The 18,681-nt window shown below is 37.1% G+C and overlaps 1 protein-coding gene across 1 annotated transcript; it reads left to right on the top strand.

The window, feature by feature from the left end:
- The first annotated feature begins 10,305 nt into the window (after window positions 1-10,305).
- Window positions 10,306-16,680, top strand: LOC127882241 (uncharacterized). The gene is made up of 4 exons (XM_052430775.1): window positions 10,306-10,452; window positions 12,471-12,678; window positions 13,051-13,194; window positions 13,795-16,680. The coding sequence occupies exons 2-4, from the start codon at window positions 12,480-12,482 to the stop codon at window positions 13,965-13,967; spliced, it is 516 nt and encodes a 171-aa protein (XP_052286735.1). The 5' UTR covers window positions 10,306-10,452; window positions 12,471-12,479; the 3' UTR covers window positions 13,968-16,680.
- The last annotated feature ends 2,001 nt before the right edge of the window (window positions 16,681-18,681 follow it).

Here is an 18,681-nt window from a genome sequence, read left to right on the forward strand (position 1 = left end):
TTTTCTTGTTCATTCGTTGTATTGTTTTAAATGTATTTCAACGCTGTTATATTTAAACAAAAAGCGACGTGTGTAACTAAATATTGATCAGGAATAAAGCTTATTTGGAAATTTGATTTTATACAGTTTTCATGATTGACTGTCACAAGCAGGAAGTTGTCTGAGCGCCATTTTGAAAGCATTAAGAACAACTTCCGGTTTGTAGCGGAAGTTATTCAATGGCGCGTGAACACAAAGCGTCCGTGAAGAAGCTATGTACTTGAATTTTAAGAGGGTCGTGTGCGGACTGGCGCGATTCTCATTAAATTCAATGACAATGAAATGGACTTAATTTAGCTCGAATATTGTTCGTCAAGCCCGCTGACCGAATCTCGTTCATCGCACGAGAAAACCCGGGCAATCGAATCTGCATCTTATTAATTTCGCATTCATTGAACACGCGCACGCGTCATTAGAGATACTGACTGAATGCTAATTAACCGAAACACGGCATGTGTTCCTTAAACAAATAAATCTCGACCAGACCAACAAAAGAATTTTTCCAGTCGGATATTTTCATCAAAGACGCAGACAGCGGTTTGACGACAGCCCGGTGTTACCCTACGAAAAGGACAATGGGGAAAACGGCATTTTTATTGCGAAATTTACGACAAAGAAAATTCCATAAAGTGCATTCCTTAGCATTATCATATTTTGCAGCTCATATGATTACATTTATTGTGTTTGCGCCAAACAATTATGCAACTCAGCTTAACGACTGACAGTAATGTATTCATAGTCTCGTTGACATGAAGAATTCTAAAAGATATGGTAGCAACATAACGCCAATTCTCACGAGAGTTTAGGGGCCGGTGTTACTTTGTTGTGGATCTTCAAATTGTATCCTGAATTACCCCGCGCCTTAGATGCTTTGATGAGATTTGTTTTACTTATAAACGGGAATATATACTTATTATTTAATAACTCAAAAAGTACATAATACTTATTTAGATATTATCATGAAACTTGGTATACTCATTAGGTTTCCCATTTGTTTCGTTTGTTCGTCAACCCTGAGTCGCAAAAAAACAACAGCTGAAGTAGATGTAATTAGAAAACTATGTAACATACAACTGAAACCTGCAATTTCTCAAAAGCTTCTGAATATAACTTGGCATTGCTATGTGGGGATTATGCAAGACATTTCGGTTTTTACCAGAGGCCACATGTATGTAACTTAAAAGGCCAAAGGCGAGTTTACTGTAACTAGAAAAATAATGGCAACTTAGTATTGTGCTGAATTTAAATAACTACATTAGTTATGATCATGAAACAAGTTAATAACACTTTGCTTTACATGGTTTGTGTGCTCTTTGTCGGGTTGTTTAGCCTTAGCCTGTTCACATATCCATCAGTCAGAATATCCGCAAAAAGCAAATAGTATGATCAGGAAGCTTAGTATACATCTTGAAGTGATGAGAGATACGAGATCGTTCATTTCTGCAGATGTTAAATGTCAGTTGACTGTTACCAAAATAGAACAACACGAAGTAACGCTGTTGCTCAAAAGATATACAAGAAACTTGGTATTAAAATCACGGCAATCTGACGGCCATATGCCTAGCATTGCTTCATCATTTGCCACTCGTCTGGAGAATGTTGAACAGAACAAATCGTATTATGATGAAGAGTTACAAATTTGTTCAGATAAATGGAGATTTGAAGGTAATGCGCATTTTCAATTGACAACTGTTTCACCCATCTGGTATGGGACCCCTGTAAATACTGACGAAGCTTGTTCTTTCTCAATATGTCATTTGTGAATATTTCTTCGCCGATATACCTGATAGACAAGTTGAACTGAATTTGTTTTAAAAAAAATCGAATATCGAAGACTCCCTGATTTAAGTATTTTTTTAAAGCACTGGTCCTCTACGAGAGGCAAACCTCTGCGCAAACTCTGTAGTATTCGAGAATTAAAAAAAAAAGGCTGAATTAAGTTGAAGATATTCTCCATTGATACTGATGTGTTTGTAGCATATTCTAGCAATTGTTTGGCTTTCAGACATTCGCAACAAACGTTCCAAATATCGGCCCTACGCTTACTACGCTTAAGATTAAAAAATATATACTTTATTCTAAATGATTTTAAGCATCAATTAATTTCCATGTGTTGGTTTCATGGTGCATGTTGAAAGGCTTCAAGAAACCCAAAGACCCCATCCCCGCCAAACCTACCCCCTCAAAAAAGGAAGACAAAACGCACACATTACATTCAAACTCATTGATCAGCGGTCATTTTTTCAGGGCAGTTATTAACTCTTTCAGTACTGGAACCGAATTTTGAAGGCCTTTGCAAACAGTTTGGATCCAGATGAGACGCCACAGGATCCAAACTGTTTGCTATTCTGATAGTATTCTTCGAAAAAAAATGAAGAAAATGCTTATTTTAGAAATTCAGCAGACATTTTAGCAGACGACAAATTTCCCAGCATGCAAAGGGTTAAGTGGCGGATTACTGACCTGAAGCAAGACAGATGACCGTCATTACGACTGGCTCAAGATTCCATTACTCACGAGACGGGAACCTGCCAACCTGGCTAGTCTTTAAGCCGGTGTTCAGGGACCGGATACGTTGACCACTTATGGTCGTACGTGAAAGCATCTTCAGAAAAACACAATAGTAATAACACGTTAATAGATGTATTTTATTTTGTTATCAATAGTGAAATATATTAGCAGGTTTATAAACCATCATTTTTACTATGGTTGCCCAAACTCGTCCGTTTCGCAGATATTTAAACAGAAAACAGGTGAGTTTTCTCATATTATTCGTGGCTATTAATTAAGAGTTGCCTGCTAATTTCCATCTCTCCATTAATTAAATCAATATTTTTATACCACTCGTTGCGCTTGGATGTGTTTACCGTAAAATATTCAAATCTAAAAAATATAATGAAAATTGTCTAAGCTGTGATCAAGTTCATACTGAACAGAGACGTCCAGGTCATTTAAATTGACGCGAAGTTGTCTCCCTTTCGAGTAATGATATGTTGCATTCTTGGAAAGTTCAATTATTTTTTGCAAAAAAACAACACGGTTTTTCTATTTTATTGATTTTCTTAAAACATTAGAATATAACAATTTCCCAAAACAAAAAGGTATTAGACCTAAAGAATTTTATGGATTAAAGCAATTTACTTATTTTGCTTATTTAACCAGATTGACAGTGCTGCTTCCGTTCTGACGATGATTCAGTGGGAATGACGCATTGTGCATTAAGAATTCCCCAAGATGGGAGGCCCGCCATGTATTACAATCCCACTAACATATAGCCCTCCGATTATCTACCGTCTTGGTCCCAATTACTATCAGCCACTGACAAGCGTCAATTTGTTGAATTGTCTCGAGGGGGGGGGGGGGGGGGGGGCTGCTTACTTGTGCTGAATGGAACGGTGCGCATTGGTCGCGTGTTTGATGACCGGAAATGCTCGGCTTAAACGAGATTTTGTATTTTGTTGATGTTGCTATTATGTGCTTTTAAGGCATGAGAAAATGCCCCATGTCTTCTATTGATGATCTGGTTTAGACGATTTCAACGAATTTTGAAAATCGATGACACTTACTTGTATCTGTTATTTGTAACGCCACCATATTTGGAGACGAAATTGGTCGTCATAAAGACTTTTTAAAAAATGCTTTCAGAGAGATATACACTTTTCTTTTGATTTTATTTATCAGGTTGTATTTAACATAGTGTGTGTATTACAAAGTTTATGAGGTCCTCCCGCGCCTGAGTCTGGGTTATGTAAGGACCCAGAGTGTATCCAAGCACTCCTATTAAAGTATCGTTCTGGACTCAGTAGTTTCGGAAACGATTTTTAATTATAGCTGTTACTTTCAGCTTTTTATTGTTAGTTTTTAAAATGTTTAATATTTTGTCGTCTTGTGCTGTTGGGGGGGGGGGGGCGTGGGCAGCCGGAGTACCTCGAGGAAACATGTCCGGTATACTGACCACTAACCAAATTCGGGAGCGGTGATTAAATTCGGATCGCCTCGGTGAGATGCGCATGTACCAGCCACTGCGCGAACCAGACAGCCGATTCACGACGCTTAACTCTTTCAGTGCTGGAACCGAATTTGGAGGCCTTTGCAAACAGTTTGGATCCAGATGAGACGCCACGTTTGCTATTCTGATAGTATTTTTTGAAAACAAACCGAAGAAAATGCTAATTTTAGAAATTCATTAGACAACATTTTAGCAGACGACAAATTTCCCAGCATGCATAGGGTTAAGGTACATTGAGCTTATATACGAATCTTGAAGCATATTAAAGACCATTTAACAGTCGACTGGTTGTCACCAACCAAGCACACACGTTTTTACCCATTAACAAACATCCATATTCAGCGACGACAGCATTTGCGTAATTAAAACCTTGAATTAAAACACGTACGAGCTATAGAGCTTGATTCAAGTCCCTCCGCGTCTTCACGACGTCATTACGAAAGGACTCCATCGTACGATGGATATTTCTGATAGCCTGATGTGGGCGGACCGGATGTGTTTACAGCTGTCGAAAATTCTTAGCCCGGTCCAAAGTACGAATTATCGTGTTATACTTGGGTTGAAAGCCCGGGGTCTTTAAACATGACCAATATGTTTACAGCAGTCGAAAATTCTTAGCCCGGTCCAAAGTCCGAATTATCTTGTTATACTTGGGTTGAAAGCCCGGGGGTCTTTAAACATGACCAATCTACACAAATTCTACGTATTTTAACTCAAGATATTAATCTAACATATTACACACCAGCATGGGTACTGTCATTTTGCCAGAAAAGAAAATAACCCAAAAGAGGCTAGAAATAAGTTTAATAATGAAGTTCACAGAAAATTGGCTTTATTCCTATTACTTTATATTATATATATACTAACACATAATGCCAGTTACGCGGTCTTGGTAGTTTTCAGGCTATACTTACGGGGTCAATATAAAAAACGGGGTCTGTATACAACCTCGCGTTTTAGACACCTTAAAATACTATGTTGGGGTGGGTGGGTGGGGCGTAGGGTAGGTTATGCAATCAAAGTTCTCATATCGAAAATCACAATCAGGTCTTAAACAGAAATTTTATATACCCCGCAATTAGTTTCGCTATATATTTCCTCGCATAAGACGTTAAATAAATAACGTATTTATATATAATAATATATTATGTACCCCTTTATACCTTAATTCGTGTTTATATCGGATAAAAAAGGGTATGTAGATACATGTATTTAAAGTGGGAACCCCCTAACCTATTTCTAAATCAGAGACCCCGTAACTGGTCATATGTATGAATATATTGTAGTTCAACTATTCTATGCATCGTGCACTCAATCGTGGGTCCTTTTTATCAAACTGTAGTCTTTACGTCAGGACTTATCTGTTAGCGCATATATATAATCTAATATATAGGCTTTTGCTGTAAACGATAACGTATACATGAGTTACTTACGTATTTTTACGCATTTGTAGTCCCTTAGAAAGTTAAATGTTATAAAAGACCTTTTTTCCTAGATTCAAGTTTTAAAGGCTTCATTTCCAACCCTAAGATACTAATGAGCAGTAAACAGTATAAAACCCGAACAGACTGCGAGTTACTCGCAGACTGTTCTGGTTTTATGCTGTTTGCAAAAAAAACATTTTCACTTTGCTTCTTAGGGGGGAAAGGGTCACACAGTGATTCTCATACCGCCATTTATTAACCCATGTGGGTGTGCTTATTTTGCAAAGCGACTTAAGTGCGCATTTACTTCGTTCAATTGTACACAAAACACTCAATATTTAACTTGCTCGCTAACTGAGTCACACGTATACGTTTTTTTTATGATTTACCTTAACATAATCTGCATCCGATTCTACTCGCAGGCCGATACATCAATTTCTGCAAGGGTATTAAAGACGTTTATGAGTATAGAGTGAGCAATGGTCTGTCTGTGATACAACGCAAATGGGAAAAGAAGTCCTTTATGTGCGTTTGACTTGCACTTTTTCGATTTCGCACGAACAATTTCCCGTTCAAAAATGAAATATCATGGTCATTCAGAGACGGCGACAGTTGTTATAAATTGTTCCATACAAGCGCGGACGAGCTATTGATTAGCATCCGTGAAATGACTCATCAATAGGGACCAGAGCTAATCACACAAGTGGCAAAAGTTATCGCGTCTTACTGGCACAATTTGTTAGAAAAAGCGACCTGTCAAAAGCGCATATTTCTATAACCGAATTGCTCCGCTGTGATTAATCTTTGAATAGTTGCTTTAATGGCCCCTGACCGAAACGCGCTTGTTCGACCGGTCGAGAGTTAATTTCGCTCACAATTCCATGTAAAATCCATAAACTCGTTAAAACTGTTCTCCTTTTAATGAAGAATTCTGCACCTTTACGTCCGTCTTCATGTGGAACTGAATTAATTTTGGACCAAAATAAATGAGAAGTTATGATTGTGGCGCCAAAACATGAAAACAAATCATCCACAATGTTTAGATTACAAGAATTGCCGTTTGACAATTTCCAAATGAGGCGAGAATTTTTTAATTAAATTTCCATACACGATTTATATCTTAAATGATGTTATTTATTTGCTGACGACAGTTCGAGGAAGGAAAGGCTATGCAAAACGAAACAGCAAATTTATGATTCAATCACAAATTATCTGGTCGCCGGCCGATTTGTCCGATCACCAGGCATTGGGAATACTGGACACGTCGGAGACATCCGCTGAGTGACACTGTTTAATACCTATTAGTCATAAATAGAGACCGATCAACGCCCGATCAGACGATGACGTATTTTTCCGGTCATCGGGCTGGCACCCAGCCGATGATCGTACGGACACCGGGTCATTTTGTAACATCGGGCGGCCTCCGGACTAATGTTAAGTCTCACTTAAAATTGTACCTGATGTCAAGCCCAGGAAGGAATCGAGTAAAGATCGAAAAAAGATCGGACGATCAACGCACGGTTATCGCACGGCGATCGACCGATATCGGATTCATTGTTCGTGTATCATGACGAGCTCTGTCAGGCGTCCGTCAGTTATCGTACGGATACCCCATGGCAATCAGACGGTCGCCGGCGGATGTATATGTCCCTCGGAAATACGTTGACTTTTACCTATACATGTAAAATGAATCCGATGTCGGGCGATCGCCTGGCGATAATCGGTCGTTGATCGTCCGATCTTTTTTCCATCTCAAATCGATTCCTTCCCGGGCCCGACGTTGGGTAAAATTTTTAATTAGACTTAAAATTAGTCTGGAGGCCGCCCGATGCTACAAAATGACCCGGTGTCTGTGCGATCACCGGCCGGTTGCCAGCCCGATGAGCGGGAAAAAAAACGTCGTCCGTTCATCGGACGGTGATAGGTCTATATTTGTGACTGAGGTATAAAGCGTTGACTGCAAAACAGATCAGTCGAGCGGTGCATGTATACTTGTACTGCACTAAACCCTACAATTTAATTAGTAATATACACGTATTAACTTCTCTCGAACAGTGATAGAGACTCGTTTTAGGCCATGTTAAAGCGAGATTATACGATTTTTATATGTGTTGAATTGTAATATATTGATACAAATATGTTATAATAACACACAATATGCAAGAAAAATGATGCATTTACGACGAATTTCATAAAATGCAGCAAATACAAATAAGCGCCCCGAGCCGATTGTGACGAAGATAATTCGTACATATTTTCCTACAATAACCGATGCATTCGTCTTTTTAGTATCGATATCGCTGCAAGAATTTCAAATGAACCGTGAAACTAAATTTAGATTCACATCGTACAAGCATGCTGACGAATTCGGCTGTACAGCCTTTTTCGATTTCAGAATAAAATATCTGGCTTATTTAGCATTTTTCGACACATGTTCTTCTTAACTTTAATTTTAGTTTATATTGAAATATATGAATAATAAGTTTTGTACACATTTTATATTAATTAATTAATATTTGACAAGATCGTGTATACCCGCTATTCCGTTTTTGTAGTGTAAACGGAAAACATTCTAACCATCCTAGAAACGCCGCACTCGGTACAATGCGGTTTCGGGGCAAACGCGCTTTACCGCGTCGCGTTAAAAGCTATACAGGTGTACAAAGCAGTATGTGTATCCACTGATTAATTAGTATAAATCGAATTTACAACAATTATAAATGCATACATAATTACATATTTGTATTCAGTGTCAATATCCTCTGTTTTCTGACTGACAAACAAGAAAAACAATGACAAACACATACGGGGCGTTTTTAAAAATGATCTCATATTTCGTGTCAGTGTAATGGAGCGGACATGTTGTGCAAATCTATAATCGAGAAACTTGCATATCCCGGCAAACAATTTTAAAAACACAAAATCAGGAAAACGTGTCATTTTCTTTGTGATTAATACAGCTGATTATGTGGATTTCGTCGTTAACGAAAAAGTCCGGCTAACTAGCAGCCCCGCTCACTAGCTATGGTCGTTAATTCAGGACCTAACAAGCTGAGACAGGCCGCACCAATCACTTACAAAAATTACACAAACCAGACCACCATTACAAGACATTAGGCGTTACTCGTGTCTTAATAACACATATTAGCGACACCCAAAAACATCGGAGTCTCGATTTACCCGTCAAATGGAGCATTTCCGGTCATCCATCACGCAGAATCGGCGATCAGCTACGACTCCTTTTCAGCAGAAGTACGCAGCGTTCCCTTGAGGAAACGCAACAAATTGCCGATTGTCAATACATGCGATAGATTGGTACCGGGACGGCGGATAATCGGGGCCAATACGTCAGCGGGATTGTTAAACATGGCGGCTAAGACTCTCCGGAGAGAAATAACATGTCTGATTCACTCGTGCAGAAATGAGTGGGATTCAACGTGTATCACACGGGAAGCAAACTGCACGTGATTGCGTTGCCTCAGCACTGCGAAATCTATTAACCCATTTATGCCTAGCGTCTAGAAAAAGGCCTTGGCAAACAACGTAGACCCAGATGAGACGCTGCATGATGCGGAGTCTCATCACGGTCTGCGCTGTTTGCTTAAAGGAATTTATGTAAGAAATATTCTAAATATATAAATAAATATGCATTTACTAGACATCCCTTATTTTGAAAATAAATTGATCCAATTTAGAAGGATGGGAGAGTCCACTAGGTATAAATGGGTTAAATACGCGCTCTATGAAAACAGGGCTAAATGTATGTGCGTAAAGTGTCGTCCAAGATTACTCAGTGCAGTCCGAACTTACTTATAAACTTCGAAAAAATTACATCTTACTTATTATATAATTGGATGATCAATTATTTCATACTCTGAACATGTGGTTCCCGATGGCGACGAAGAATGTCAATATATATATTCCGGTACACATGCATTTCGAAAACAAAAGCGGCGTTTGTGAAAAACAATGCACCCTACTTCACTTTGAAGCAAAACAACAACTATATCCCAATTAACAACATCATGGCGTTGTTATATTCCATTGATGTTTTACAAAGTAACGGGCTTTGCTTGGTGGGTAGTATCTGAAAGCTTTTCGGGAAAAAATCCGGAAGTGTTAATTCAAAGAAAATTCCTAAGTCTAAGGCCCGAAACTTCGTCAAAAGTAAATGAACAGGAACGAAACTCTCACTTTATCTGTCAGTCATGTAGGAACACTTACGCACCAAAAATCAGCTGAGTATTTGAAAGAGTTTCGTACAAAATCTCCGGAGACTATTATTATAAATGGTCTGAAACCAAGGTCCATAAGTTCGCCAAAGATCAATGGACAGGGACCCAACTCACACTTTATCTGTAAGTCATGTCGTTGACACACATACCGAAAGTGAGCTAAATATCTGAAAGCGTTGTTTCCGGTCAAACAATTGACCGGAACGCAACTCATAATACTCGTCATGTAGGTAGACTCACATACCAAAAATCAGGTCAATATCTGAAAGCGTTTCGTAAAAAAATATGGAAAACGGTTATTGTAGAGAAAATATCTTATACCAATGCCCAAAACTGCACCAAAAAATCAATGGCCTGGAACCAAAAAATCAATGGCCTGGAACAAAATTCACACTTCATCTGTAAGTCATGTAGGAATACTCACAACCCAAATATCAGGTCAATATATGAAAGCGTTTGCGAAAAAAAGTCCGGTAAATTGGATGCCGGACGGACAGACGGACTGACAGTGCGTCTGCTATTTGCCACCCTTCCGGGAGCATAAAAATAACGATAAATAATTGGTACGAATCGTCATCGGACGAATCGCGTTTTACCTGTGAAATTTTACCTGTTCATTGACGCGTAAAGATAAAAACAATATGGCGGTGTAAAGAATTTTCAATTTTAGCTATATTTAGTAACAGTTCAGTATTTGAAACAGGAAACGATTTTGCTGTTGTTAATTTGTGATTTAAATTGAAAGGTAAGATAGGTATATTCAGAAACATTTGCTGTCAGCGGTTGATCAATGACAACTTTAAATTATTTTACCTGTGTAGAGAGAGTGTATGCCTTAAATTTAATTTGAAATAACATGTTAATGTTGATATGTTTCGCATTTATAAAGATCTTCAGCAATACATAGGATACAGCTAGGTAAGCCGAACATGTTTACCTATTTAAATAATATTTTCTTTACTTGCTATACCATGAACAACCTAAACATCAGACAAACTTAATAAATATATGAAACAATAGATTCGGGGCTCGGTGCATTAATTTTTATCATGACATGAGTGCAACACACTACATTTTTCGGATACCGATCATTGTTAAATCGGATGAGTCATTAAAATTGCTAATGTCTGTGAGTTTGCTTGGTGGTCACCTTACCGGACTGGTGGGGTTTCCTCCACGTTTTCATGCCCCCCCCCCCCCCCCACACACACACAAAATAAAAAATATTTCAGTAAACAACTGTACACATATTTCAAATTGCAACCTTAATTCAACATTTGCCACAACATTTGTGAATCAAATAGCTAATTAGGTAGGAGTGCTGGTTCACACACCGAGCCCACACATGATCCAGCCTCATTCGCAAATGAAATCCATAAACTTCTAAATAGACACACATGTGGGTTCCCAAATAAAAACATGATTGGGACAGTGTCTTTAGGTTTATAATTATGAAAACCTACTGTAACAAAACTAGTATTTTTTAGGTGTAAAGGAACAGACGTTGCTGCGGCTCAAATATTTTGGGGTTGTGAACATCATCATATCTTTATATTTCTTAATGGTCCGTGACTGTTAAAAAAAGGGGCTTATGGCTACATTTAGATTGGGGTCAAGGCTACAAAAGAGACAAGGCTGCAATCATGATCAATAAACCTGTACAAAATGTGTGACAATCATGATTTACCTGAAAATATCTCTGAATCACACACACTGTTTTAAATCTAAATGAAATGTATACACGGTAAATAACTCACTACACAATGGGCTGCATTTTAAAAAACTCTTATGTAGGTACAAACAAAGCTGACACATTTTGATTTTGTTCAAAATAAAGTATGGTATGAACCATTTACAACGAAAATTTGCAAATCTGAAACATTTTTTTAATTTTGTAAATTTACCAAAACATGAAAAGGTCCTTTTAACACAATCTTAGCCAGCCATTATTCAGCCACGATGTCTTTCTTGTTGTATACAAATTATGCCATTGTGAGAGAAAATGATCTGACTGGGCTTTGATGAAACCTTTCATCATGTTCATCTCCAAGCTTATACCATTTTCTACTCAGAAGAAAAGTTAAAATGGCTTTATGCAACCAGCATTAAACCAGAACACTGGCAGGCTGTTAACGTTTTGTCGTTTGCTGCTCCTCAGTATCTCAAGGTTGGAAATAAAGCCTTTAAAACATGAATCTTATAAGTCAGGTCTTTAATTATGCCCCCGAAGGAGGGCATAAAGTGATCGCACTGTCCGTCTGTCTTTCCGTCACACTTTGCGTTTAGGTTTCAAAAAATGCTCATAACTTCTATGTTGCTTCAGATTTTTGGTATGCATGTGTATATGGACAAGGCCTTTCCATACGCACAAAAATGTTGACCCTTTGACCTTGAACTTAGGGTCCGTGTTTAGGTTTCGAAATCTGCGTTTAGGTTTCGAAAAATGCTCATAACTGCTATGTCGCTTCACATGTTACCTTCATATTTGGTATGCACGTGTATATGGACAAGGCCTTTCCATAGGCACACAAATTTTGACCCCCTTGATCTTGAACTTAGGTTCCACGTTTAGGTTTCAAAATCTGCGCCTAGATTTCGAAAAATGCTCATAACTTCTATAGCAGCATTTTTTGGGGGGCATATGTCATCTTATGGAGACAGCTCTTGTTCAGTTATATTTTCTTATGGAATACAATTGCGTCAAAGTGCATACCGGAGCTGTAAAGGGTTAACTTAAGCCGCTCATTTAATTCTATATTTCAGGGAAAAACCATGGGCTGGGCGCTGAACATCGCGTTCCTCTGTTCTTTGACCTGCTGCATTCTCAACATCATTGCCGTAGCTCTACCATACTGGCTGTACACTGAGAGACCCAACAAGGCTTATCAGGGCCTATGGCAACGCTGCGAACCCAGCTTGCTCAGTGGCACTGGGACCGAGCTGCGATGCGAGATCATCAAGTTGCCGCCAGGTGGGACTTTTGTTTGAATCTTGTAAAGGGGAAAACATACCAATATTGCTGTAAGAAAAAAAATAAAACTTAGTTGTTTATGTTAATATTTTGTCATGTTCAAGGTTGTTTTTCAGTGCTTAATGTTTTGTTTGCATTTACCCTTTAACATACAAACCGTAACTTCAATCTAACAAGATACCAACATAGCCTCACAGTTCAACAATGCAAAATTCTATTTGATACGTGATAAAATAGCAATGAAAACAAATCAGATAATGTGCATTAATATCAAACAATTGTTCTCCACTCAATTTTTGCTTTTGATATTTGGGTTTCCCATAAATGTCCTTGCCCATTATTTTTAAACCTCATTGTTTGGCTGTCTCACAGAGTTCCTGGATCTGGTTCGCGTGTTCATGCTGGTAGGTCTGGGCTTCTACATGCTGGCCACATTCTTCTGCTTCCGGTACACATTCATGTCCAGTGATAGGCCAGGCTTCATCACCGCGGCAACCGTGTTCATCACGATTGGAGGTGGGTTGCGTCTTATCTCAAAATTTTACACGAATTTTGAAACTTGAAATATATATTGCCACAAAGATGATGCCTCATTAGTCATTCACAAACTTTAAAATGTGTTTTCCAACAGCGCTATGATAAGGAACAGCTGCTTTTTACACTTTCTTCAGCTGTCTTTACGCTTTAAAGACCTTTATTTCTAGACTCTCAACATTTTGATTTTTTATTTTCTCATTCAATTTTGTAATTTTGCATTAAACTGTGTGAATGAATTATAAACGTCTTTAGTGTTCTTTCATTCATCTATAGTATAGTTATATTTATATAGTTCTGCTTGCAAAAACTATGAATACAAATCAGTAATGTGTAACTGCTTTTTGTCATGTAGCCTTCTAGTACCTGATGTCTGTGAGTCACTTATTCATGCCTGTTATTGGTGTTTCTTTTATACATTTTAAGCGTTCTTGTTGGATAAGTGATGTACTGAAAAAACATTTACATACATGATACTTCATCTGGTAAAGTCAGTTGTAACCTCATTGTGTTTCTTGTTGTGCACACTAATACATGAAATTTAGTGATGTGTAACCTAGGTTACCTTGTACTGTTTTCTAGCCTTCCTGTGCCTGATTTCCGTGGTTGTGTATGGCTCCCTGTATCCTCGATTACTGCGCGTGCAACACCTGGGTCTTCATGCAGGATTCGGAATTGCAGTCTGCTGCGTCATAGCCGGTTTTCTCAATGTCATTCTCTACTGCATGGCCCGGGCCAAGGGAGACGTGGATTAGTGTGAACAGAATGGTACCACTGCAAGGATGATAAGCCTTTTCTCACCTTTTTTTCATATGAGCATTAAGCAAGGGATATTGTTGAGATTTTTTTATATTATATAATGGTAGAAAATCTGTACAAATATTGATTACGATTCTGATGTTCGTTGACGTCAATAAAATTATGTGATCCTATAGGGTGTGGCCAGTTTTTACCCAAGGGTCAGAAACATGTTGTTTAAATATATTTTTGGTTTTGAAAACGGTTTTAAAGAAGTAAATGGCAAATTTTAAATGTAAAACAATAGGAACTACTTAACACACATTTGTGTCAAAATCTTGAAATAGCTGACATTCTTACACAAAATTTAAACTTTCACACTTGGACTACTGTTCTTTAACTTTTACTTAAACAACAGGGCCCGTTTTTACCAACCAATTCTTAGACTAAAGTCTAAAAATAACGAATATTTTTCAAACTGTAATGCTCTTAATGTTCCTTATTGTTGAGTGTAATTTGACATTTGACACCTCCAATGACATCATTCTTTACCTTGAACCTGAAGCGTATGCCAAAACACCATTTATACTAGCCAGTATCTTTTCAAACTTTAAAGTAAGATTGTTTTGGACCAAAGTATATTCGTTATACTTAATTCTTAGGATTAATTTGTAAATACCAGTCCTGGTGTATAGTTTGTTGCAATTGTTTTAGAGCAGTATAGAATAAATCAGATCTGTACATACATGTATATTAATCATTTATATACATTTTGTACTCTTACAATACATTTGTAGTAATATTTCAATATTTTCATGGCATTTTTATGTATGTATTTTTTCACAACTTCTGTATATAATCGACTGTAGTAATCATTCAAAAGCTTCTGTTAGAATTCATTACTTGAATACCAGTAAGTGATTGAAATAAAAGACATTTGTTTTCAGTTGAATTTGATGTGCTGCAATGAATTCCCATATAAAGATGTATATAAGTAACACCATACATATATGCAAAATGTTAACATGTACGTATAATCAAAGGCTCTTGTATCAAAAAAGATATTGTACCAGGTAGATATTTTTATTATGTTGTACATAATTATAGTTCTTTATCAAGCCACGAATATGCCGTAGTGCGTTAAAGCGATTTTAAAGTTCAATGTTATAGGTAATAAGTAATCAATGTTTACTCTCTTGATTTTTTCAGAATATGCCATGTGGTTTAATGCATCTTTTTTAAAGCATAATTTTAAAGGTCTTTAAAAAAACTTCAAGTAAATGTCCAATTTATTTCGCTTCATTTCGTTCCGGAAATTCAACATTCATCACCATTGTTTTTGTGAAAAAAATTGAATTAAAAAACAACAACTGCATATATCTTTGACAAAGCACTCTGGAATCAAATATCAATGAGTAGAACGTGTATCACGTTCTTCCAGATATGTATCTGCTGCATAAAATCAGGTGTCGTGTTTTTATGCCCCCGGTAGGGTGGCATATAGCAGTTGAACTGTCCGTCAGTCTGTCTGTCTGTCCAAAAACTTAAACATTGGCCATAACTTTTGAAATATTGAAGATAGCAACTTGATATTTGGCATGCATGTGTATCTCATGGAGCTGCACATTTTGAGTGGTGAAAGGTCAAGGTCATCCTTCAAGGTCAAAGGTAAAAAAAACAAATCCAAGGGAAGTTACAAGCTTTAAAGGGAGATAATTTATATTTATCATTAGGCAGGTACAGATAATTTTTACAAGGGAATTAATATTTTTTATTATATCCCTTTAAAAAAATAATATTTCCCTTGTAAAAATTATCTGTACCTGCCAAATGATAAAAAAACATTAAATAAATCAAAGCGGCGCAGTAGGGTGCATAGTGTTTCTGACAAACACATCTCTTGTTATATAAATAGTGAACACTTTTTTCTGAATCAGACTCACCAATGGCATTTGCAGAAACTGCTTGAAGTACAAATGTCAAACTTTAGTTTCAAGCATTTGGCGAGAGTTATTGATAAAATGAATGTGTTATGATTCGGACGTTATGTGACATTACAAAACGTTTTTGAATTTATCACACGTAGCCAAAATTGGGTTGTTTAGTGTAAACACTGTGTTTTGGTATAGTCTTATAATTATGTCCTTGTTGCAGCTACAAATTTACAGTCAGGCATACAGTGCTCGCTCGTATTATGAAACAATATTTATCCCACTTGTACCGCGAAATATTTTCGACAAAATGACGTCATAAATCCAGCGAAATTATCCTTTTAAACCAATTTTGTTTAAATAAAAAGGTTTACTGAATAAACAGAGGGATAAATAGAATAATAGATTAGTGTTGATTATAGATCAGGTTTATCATGCTCGCATGATAAACCTGGTCTATAATCAACACTAACCTATTATTCTCTATATAACATATAACAGTTGTAGTTGAAAAATGTGTTATTAAAGGTAATCCCAGGTTGGTTTACACTGATGTACGGATTCTGTCCTTTAAAACAAAAAGCTAAGAAATCACCAATTACGTCAAACGATTTGCACTTCTCCCATCTGTTTTTCTTCATGTTTACATTGTTACTTGTACATGTTATCTGATGTGAACGTGGAGTACTCGGGACCATAAAAAAGGTTTTGTAAAACTAAATTTTATTTAGACTTGTACCAATCCATATATATTTTTATATAGTATTAACAATTTGTAAATAAACTGAAACAAAACTAATTCATTTGGTTGGTTGTTCATAACCCGCAGCTTACACGGTTTGTTCACGTGTATTAAGTAAATTTGGTTGTATATATGCATTAAATTCTATTTTGTGTTTAAAACCCCGTGCTTTTTTAATTGTTATCTGCAATACAAAATATAGGAAACAATGAAAATTCAGATAATAGTTCATGGGAGAAATTCTTATTTTTATCCACTATTATAACAGATCACTAATAATAAATATGCGATGCTTAAAACTAGGTGCACCGCCTTGAAACGGTCAATTGAAGCATTTTGGGTTTAAACCGGTTTGATGACTAGCCAAACCCTCACTCTTACCCTATAATCAATCACAAACCAAACGCGCCACTGAATCGATCACAGTCAAACGTACTTACCGGTTTGCAGACAGAAATTAGAAGCATGAATGCCAAAACGTGACAAATCGAAGACTGCAAACACGAACTGTCCAAGTGTCCTTAGAATATGAATAAATTGATATGACAAGGGGATAGGTTTCAACGTTATTATTTTAGGCCGTCAAACAGATTTTGGCATGTATTGAAGCATGTCATTATATGCTTAATATTGATAAATTTAAACATTTGACCTAAAAATCTCCAGTAAAAACAAGAATACAATTTAAAAAAGTAACCCTCAACAGGGCTCGAACCACTGACCCCTGGAGTCCTGGAGTATAAAATCTCCCGCCTAGACCACTCGACCATCCATGCTCATGCTTTTAGCGGATGTATTTTTTACGTATATAAGCAATTCTCGTAGTTTCCCAAAATATAACTACAACAACAGAACTTTCCAAATCATTCAATCGTTTCGCGTCGCACGACGCTTTATAATTTTCAGGTTTTAAAATCGTCAAAAGATGCATAAATTATAACGGATATTTAAGAGCATGGTAAATGGTCAGTATTACTATTTCCTCAAAAATATAACAAAAACGAAAATTTGCGAATCTGAAACAACTTTTTTTAATTTTGTCAATTTACCAATCTGTTGGACGGCCCCTTTAACCCCCAAAAAATGTCCATCCATAAAATATATTAAATTTCAAAGTTACTGATGCATCTTCACAAAATTGTCAAACAAACTAGGCGCTTGAAAGATCGAGAATATATCCTCATAACAAAAATAGCTCTACTGCTAATAGCCTCTGACGCCTGAATAATGACAACAGTTAAAATGAGTCGTGTTCTGAGAAAACTGGGCATAATGCATGTGCGTAAAGAGCCGTCCCAGATTAGCCTGTGAAGTCCGCACAGGCAAATCAGCTCTAACGACTGAATAATGACAACAGTTAAAATGAGTCGTGTTCCGCTTTTATGACATTTTTCGTTAAAATGAAGTCTCTTCGTAGCAAAAATCCAATTTTGGCGGAAAGTGTCGTCCCTGAGTAGCCTGTGTGGACTGCACAGGCTAATCTAGGACGACACTTTACGCACATGCATTATGCCCAGTTTTCTCAGAACGCGACTCAAATATGCACACGATACGTTCTTTTGCATCCACACTGCACACATCAAGCTGTTGTATACTATAACATAGCAAACACTAAAACTTCAGAAACTATATCAGGAGATTTTTATTTTATTAAAATACTTTTATAACAGAACACCAATTGAAGGTCGCCGTGACATAGAGGTTACGGTGTATGTCTAGCGACCGGGGTGTCACAAGTTCGATCCCTACTGTGGGAACGTCCTTCCGATCTCCTTAAAAGATACCAAGGACTGGTTGTACACAGGAAACGGACTCGAGAGCTTTTCGATAAGCCTTAAGATTTCGATGCAATTAAGCTATAATAAATAGGTTTTAACGTTAAATCAAACACCAACCATAATCATACGATAATTTAAACTAGAATCATCGCCGTTATACCAAATATTCATTTACGCACGCAATTTCTGTGCCACATTTGCTGAAGAAAATTACCGTCTTGTTAGCAACTCAAATGAAGGAATTTCACATTTTTATCAATTTCGTATGAAATGTTTGTGT

Source organism: Dreissena polymorpha, chromosome 5 (genome assembly GCF_020536995.1).
Source record: "Dreissena polymorpha isolate Duluth1 chromosome 5, UMN_Dpol_1.0, whole genome shotgun sequence".
Lineage (NCBI taxonomy): Eukaryota > Metazoa > Mollusca > Bivalvia > Myida > Dreissenidae > Dreissena > Dreissena polymorpha.

What these genes read in the sequence shown, in the direction of transcription:
- LOC127882241 (XM_052430775.1), top strand. Translation starts at nt 12,480, where the DNA reads ATGGGCTGGGCGCTGAACATCGCGTTCCTCTGTTCTTTGACCTGCTGC. An exon ending in GATCATCAAGTTGCCGCCAG is followed by an intron (nt 12,679 to 13,050) that starts GTGGGACTTTTG and finishes GCTGTCTCACAG; the next exon opens with AGTTCCTGGATCTGGTTCGC. An exon ending in CGTGTTCATCACGATTGGAG is followed by an intron (nt 13,195 to 13,794) that starts GTGGGTTGCGTC and finishes ACTGTTTTCTAG; the next exon opens with CCTTCCTGTGCCTGATTTCC.